This window comes from Podarcis vaucheri, assembly GCF_965113315.1.
Source record: "Podarcis vaucheri genome assembly, chromosome: 6".
NCBI lineage: Eukaryota > Metazoa > Chordata > Lepidosauria > Squamata > Lacertidae > Podarcis > Podarcis vaucheri.
The window spans coordinates 39,602,885-39,609,927 of record NC_138764.1 but is presented as its reverse complement, the minus strand read 5'-3'; the positions used below and the strand labels follow the sequence as shown (position 1 = coordinate 39,609,927).

At 41.4% G+C, this 7,043-nt stretch overlaps 1 protein-coding gene across 3 annotated transcripts in view; it reads right to left on the bottom strand.

The window, feature by feature from the left end:
• Positions 1–237: 237 nt before the first annotated feature.
• ADGRL4 (adhesion G protein-coupled receptor L4) overlaps positions 238–7,043 on the bottom strand; it is a 90,451-nt gene continuing 83,645 nt past the window's right edge. For all 3 annotated transcript variants that reach the window (XM_082228088.1, XM_082228086.1, XM_082228087.1), the window contains 3 exons: positions 4,175–4,266; positions 1,557–1,725; positions 238–739 (listed from right to left, as the gene is read on the bottom strand). In XM_082228088.1, the coding sequence (XP_082084214.1) occupies positions 677–739; positions 1,557–1,725; positions 4,175–4,266 (324 nt within the window). In that variant the 3' untranslated portion in view covers positions 238–676. The remainder of the gene's footprint in view (positions 740–1,556; positions 1,726–4,174; positions 4,267–7,043) is intronic.

Below are 7,043 nucleotides of genomic sequence, written 5' to 3'. Positions count from 1 at the left end.
ACGGGGTACGTATGGATTGTGACTAGCATCTTGTGTACTCAGCTTCAAACAGCAGTGGTGGGAGAGCACTGGAACTGGAATAAATAGGAATGTGTGTACCGCCTTCATGATGCAAGCCCCTTAATTGTTTCCATGTAAATGAGGCATTGATGCACACACAGAACCACACAATTACATCTACAGAAAGAGAGAGAAACCTTATTTTTAATCTAGCTGTTTTCAACAGTGGACACTGAGTTTTGATAAAAGTAAAATCTTTTTATTAACACTCTAATGGAATTTACTCTCTTTAAACAGCAATAAGCTAAATTATTTTCATTTCCAAGTCAGCAGGTATGACATTAATAGCAAAGCCACTCTCAGAAACAGCTTTGCACACTGGGTTTGCTCCCTTCTGAGCTACAACCATTAGCCCTGAAGAGTCCTGAGCTCCTTTAGAAGCCTTATTTGTTACACAATAAACCAGTCTGTCTTGTATAGATATGCTGTTTGTACACAATATAGTGTGCCTGAATGCACATTTAAGTACAATATCTATACTGGAGAGAAAGTAATTGATTTAAGAGAGATGACAGCTCAGTAGCTCATTTCATACTTTCACAATATAGCAATTTTTCTAAAGCCTCTCGTTTTCTCCTTTCTTCCACGGTGCTGCTCATCTTAGTTTTCCATCAATTTACCTTAAGCATCCAAAACAGCAAGGGACGTTTCTGAACAACCTAGAGTATTCATCCTGGATCTGAAATGAAAAGATGGAATGAACACAGTGGCTTATTAACAGGTAAATATATGTATTTTAAGCATCTTCCAGAGAGTGTGGCTTATTCTGTTATAAAGGTTTTTACATAATTTGGCCTCAGAGAGGATTAGGGACGATGCCGAAGGGGTTTTCAGAATGCAGACTGCAGGATCTTACATAAAGGCTTCAATCCAGAATCGGATGACTATAGTTAGTAAACCTCTTTAATTATTTCATAGGATTATTGCTGTACAATCTAAAATGCATTGCTTCTTAAATAGTAGATCTGTGAGACATAAATCAGATTTCAGAGACTTAGGACATGATTGTGAATTATGTATGTGCACGAATTATTTTATTCATCTACGGCTGCAATCCTTAATACACTTACTTGTTAAGTGTGGCCCATTTAAATAAATGGGACTGCCCAGTTAATATGGATAGGACAGTAATGTAAATCTTCTAGCTTCTCTGCCTCTGACAATCTATTACCCTTTTCTCTCTGTTGATGCTTCTCAGACACAGAGCACACCATGCTGCCTTCTGCTAAGGGGCAGCACAATCCCCGAGCTGGGGTAAAAAAGGGGGTCAGCTGAATCACCTTCCCTTTAAATACCCTACCTGGTGAGCTTTCCCATGCATGTACCTTTTGGGATGACTCCTGTGCGAGAGCAATCTCTGAGGTTAAAGGGCGGGGGGCAGAAAACTTCTGAGAGGGATGTTTAAAAAGGAGGGGTCTTTTCAGTTTACAAATTTCAAGGGAGGCTTTGGCACAGGTGTGCCACATGAAGCATTTCTAGGTAGAAGAAGTACTCACTTTTCTTGACAAAACACAAAGAAATATGAAGATGAATAGTCCTTGAAATGCATTGAAGATTGTAAAAAGGTATGCAGTGACCACTGATCCCTGGATGACATGAAGCACGCCAAAGATCCATGTCGCCCCAAGGAGGAAGAGGAGGGAAAGAGCCCCCCGTGCACAAGATCTAGGTAGAAGCAAGAGAGTTAGAATTTTCTCTTTCCTTCCCTCCCTTCCCCACCATATGCAGAAAATGATTTTTGCAGTTGAAAAATCCCTGAATGCTGCATGGCAGTTACATGGTTCCTCCTTTAGGGTGTGCTGCGGTGCTGTTGCCAAAATGATATTCTCTTGCTCTCATAACGAAAGGGGAAAAAAACAACAGCAACAAAAATCGCAGAAGAAAGAGTAAAAAGTGGATGATTTTTTAAAAACACTGCCTGTCTTAATCTTCAAATCTGTTTTCTCTGGTGTATTGCAGAGCCATATGATTTGATTTTAAATCTACTGTTAGTGTAATTCCCCAAGGTAAAACATATGTCTGTTATGAAGTATACCCCCTAAGAAACCTTGGAAAAAATGTATAGTATGCTCTTAGGTCAGCACATGTGCATGACATCAAAGGGATCTTTTGGCTGTTTCTCAGTTTCAGCCTTGGAGATAGTGCTGGCTGTAAAACCAGACTTTCTCTTTATATTAAAAGGATTTCGCTTTTACAATGCAAGGGAACTTTAAATTGTGGCAGGGTCAGAATACTGATGTTCTAATAGCATACAAATCAATTGCCTCTGATTCCCCCACCCTCTTTTTTTGTTAACACACTGTAGTCTAAGTACACCCAACCCTGCTCATGGACTCTGACAAATTACACCATGTTGTCTCACAAATGAGCTCCTTGATTAGTTTTTCTTTTTCATTTTCAGTCCAGCAGTTGCTGGCCTTCCTTTCCACAAGAAAGCCTTTTCTCTCCCCCCTCCTCTTTTTCTTCTTTTTCTTTTTTGGTGCTGCTTCCAGAAAAATGAATAATTTTTTGACTTCATTAGAAGCAGTGCACTGTGTGAAGCTGATAGGGCGAGGAACAGGAGAAAAGTGATCAATCAAACAATTGCTAAATCCTAACTATAAATCTAACGCAGCAAGTTGAAACTGCAGGAGTGTTTCTAAGCAACAAAAACAGTAAGTTGTTTTCAGTGGTCCCTATAGCACACACACACACACACACACACACACACACACTCCAGCCTTGCCAGCACAAACGGTTTTCAAGGTCTCTATAAATCAGTTTTAAAGAAAATGAGTTGATCGGGAAATCATAGCAGCACACAAAATAATAATTAAACAATCCCGAGAGACAGAGGCAGGTTTGTTGAACCCTCCCCCTATTTCCCTCTCCTCCACCAACAGAGTGCATCACCCAGAAAGCAAGGAGATGGAAGAGAAGTGTTTTTTTCAACCCCATTGATTTGAATGGGAGAGTGAAACAAATTCTGAGATCTCCCTTAGTGGAAAAAAATGGGCATCCTGACTACAATCCTATACTCACTTACTGGGGAGTAAGTCTCTGTGAACTCAGTAGAACTTATTTCTGTGTTGGCATGCATAGGATTGCACTGTAAGTTGGGACTATGCCTGGAGTTTGGCTTAGGAGTTTCCCCCCAGCAAAATGTATTGGGGAAAAAGGACATATGGCAACAAGTATAAAGCCTAAAAACTTAATTTGGGGGATAACTTTGCCCTTCAAAAAAAAGCTCAACAACTTTGCCCCCCCCACAAAGGCATCCGTTGGTCAGGGTTGTGGCAATGATGGTCAGGGTTTTGGCTGCTTTGGGGTGACAGGTTGTGTGGGAATCAGCCGCGGCAGCGGTGAGCGGTTGCTGGCAGCCCTGAGGGGGAAGTTCTGCCTGCTTCCCTGCCATGCATATGTGAGGAGGTGTCTTCTCCAGGCACCGAAGAAGTGCCGAGAGCAGTGGTGGTGGGGCAATGGATCACATTGTATGGAAAGGTGAGTTGTGGTGCAGGGTGGCTGAGTAGCCCATCATCCTGTGCCCGGGAGACATCGATCACCCCTGCCAAACCACCCTGCGGAGGCAGCTATGGCCCTGCCCTGCCACAACTGCCGCTCACCCCACCATATGGCAATCCTAATTCATTAACAAGATTTCTATTTCCATTTGAAGCACAGTTTTAAGACCCAGATTCTTAAAACTGCAGAATTTAGAGTCCCCGGAACCTTACCAATCCATCCTTACTGCCAACTATTTTAATAGGGTGCCATCCAACTAAATAGTTTAGCTGGTGCAAGGACTTTAAGCAGCAGGTATTCCTCACCCTCTCCTTTCCCTGTACACACTGTGCACGCCCTGTGAATTCCCAGAAAAGATTTAGGTGTTGTGGGGGTAGAGGAGAAGGTGGGGAAGTTCCGCTACATATCCTGTTGAGTTTTGTGGGGCTTACTCACAGGTAAATGGACACACAAGTACAGTCATAGGCTTTTGTCAGCAAGAAAAAAAGCCTTAATGCAGTGTAAAGTACACTTTCCTTCAGGAGTGATGTTAATATAGAATTACATCAGTGGGTAGCTGTTTTCAAATCAACTGGTTTTAGTTGTTTTAAAAAGAGTCAAAGTTGAAATTTACCTTATATTTTCATAGCAGCTAACTTCTGGCTTTAGCATGGCTGTTTGTCGAAATACTTTATAGATAATGACACCAAAAGCAATCAAATTAACCTGGAAATATATACATATATGTATTCAGTTTAACAAGATGAATGTTGGAATTATATCTGTATTTCATATTTAAAGCAAACAAATCAAACCCCTTCTTTCTGTTGAAAGGAAAGAGCCATTCTGATCCTTTTAATAGAACAAAGAGTACTACAGTAACCTAGGTCAAAGACGAATGTAACTCTATATCCTTTCAAGTGTATAATTAACAGCAGTCTGCAAATGTTTATTGAATTTATTGGCAAATCTCTTTAGGTTCTGGATCAGAATTCTCCCCCAAAGTAGATGTATGAAATATGTATTCTTGGTTAGGCATTATACAGATATTTCATTTGAAAATACAAACCCATTGTTTCCTACTAAGTAACATTAGCAACATCACGGGTGCGTTGAAATCTTTGGGTGTAAAAGATACAAGTGAAAAGTTTTGAATTTCAAAGGTACTTTTGGTAAAAAGGATAACATACTAGGGACTTGGTATTAAGCTTTGCATTTGTTTGACTAAGAAAAAGACAGAAAAATATGGAAACGAGGCATGGAACAAATAACAGTATACCATAAATTAGAAAACCAACCACATACGAGACAACCACAAACAATACTACTGAGCAGTGATGGCTTTGTCTTGGAAATAATCTGAGCTACCACCACAAAAATGAGCAATAGTGTGCTTTATCTCTGGGTCAAAGCCCTCTTTCCCCTAGCCACCCAGTCCTTTGATTCCCCAGTCCTCCTGTCCCATTTTCTGCTAGTGGCAACAGTAGCAGCATATAGTAAGCCCACAACTTACACCTTCCCTTGTCCGGTGCAATATAGAGAGGGCACACCAGGAAAAATGGTGCTGATGGCCCTCAGGTGCAGTACATTTCCCCAAAGCTTCCAGGACCTTTTCTTCTTCTCCAGGCTCTGGAGAAGGTAGGGAGAGACCATACCTTCTTCTCTCTTCCTGTGACTGGAATGTCATTATTGCTGCTGATGCCATTGCTGGCAACTCAGACTTGTAGGTAGAGTCTAAACCAAAGGGAGACAAAGGGTGTTGTGGAACAGGTGGGAAAGGGGGGGGGGGTAAACCAGGAATTCTTCCATGGCTTGGATTTTTAATTAAGCCAGAAGAATTCAGGGCCTGCAATGCTCACATCTTCTTTGACGTGAATGCTGTGAGCCATGAAAAATGTACCTGCGAACCTCACTGATGTTTGTTGAGTGCATATATCACATGGAATAAGAAAAGAAAAGGTCCAAATGTATACAGTACGCAGCATAATGTGATATAGTATCCGATATAATATCTTATACCAATATATCTTAGAGATCAGGTGCTTTTCACTTTGAAAGAAAGCAGCTCTCCCACATAGGAAGTGCTCCTTAGAAAGTAGCAGGGAAGCACTAGGTTAGGTACCTGTGAGGTTTGTTCAATAAAGTTATGCTAGTGTTTGAAGTAAGTGGAAGTGTCTGATCAGCTATTCACAAGCAGCAGTTATTCACCAAAAATATCCATGAGTAACAGCAGATCAATATTAAAAGAATTATATTGCAGAGTCCACCTGCACCTCTATCAATAACAACAGCACATTCCTTGGACAAAGTTTGCCTGAAGAAAGCTTCTGAAGTAGTCTTTGGTGCTTTATAAAAGCTGTACAATACTCCACAAAGTAAAATAGGGACACGTGGATATGTATAATTCTCTCTAGTTGAAGAATCAGTGCCTGAGTATCCCCCGTCCAGTATTTCTATGGTCCTTTGTATGCTATGGTCCTTTGTATGCTTAAAAAGCAGAGACATCACCTTGCCAACAAAGGTCCGTATAGTTAAAGCCATGGTTTTCCCGGTAGTGATGTTATGGAAGTGAGAGCTGGACCATAAAGAAGGCTAAGAATTGATGCTTTTGAATTATGGTGCTGGAGGAGACTCTCGAGAGTCCCATGGCCTGCAAGAAGATCAAACGCATCCATTCTTAAGGAAATTAGCCCTGAGTGCTCACTGGAAGGACAGATCCTGAAGCTGAGGCTCTAATACTTTGGCCACCTCATGAGAAGAGAAGACTTCCTGGGAAAGATGGAGGGCACAAGGAGAAGGGGACGACAGAGGATGAGATGGTTGGATGTTCTCGAAGCTACCAGCATGAGTTTGACCAAACTGTGGGAGGCAGTGGAAGACAGGAGTGCCTGGCATGTTCTGGTCCATGGGTCATGAAGAGTCGGACATGACTAAACATGTCCTAAACTAAATGTGCTACTATGTGCAGAAAGAGGTAAGTGGTCCACCAAGACCCTAAACAACAACAAATTGTATGCACAGGGCTTCACCCCCCTGCCTTGTTTATGTGAAAGATCCTACACCAGGTGTTCCCAGGCTATGGTCCATGGACAATCAGTGGCCATTGACTTTCCTTCAGGTGGTCTCTGACATATCTGTGAAGGACACTTAATATTTTAATTTTATAGAGTTCTATGGTATTCATATTGTAATGCAATTAAATATGATATAACAAATAATAGACACAATAAAAACTACATCTGAAAATCACACAGCATCTAGCCTAGTGTATTTCAAGTGCTACTATATGCAGTAAGAGGTAAGTGGTCCACCAAGACCCTAAGCAAATGGTTGAGGGAGGGGAAGTTGGGGAAACTATGGCCTGCACAATCTAAATGGTATGCAAATAGACTTTGTTTGCTTGATTTGTTTACTTATTCAGGGGCCCACAAGTGTACAGGCAAAGCCCACACAAGTAGAGTTTGTACGTGCCCACAAACTTGTTCACACCTTATTTCCCCAGC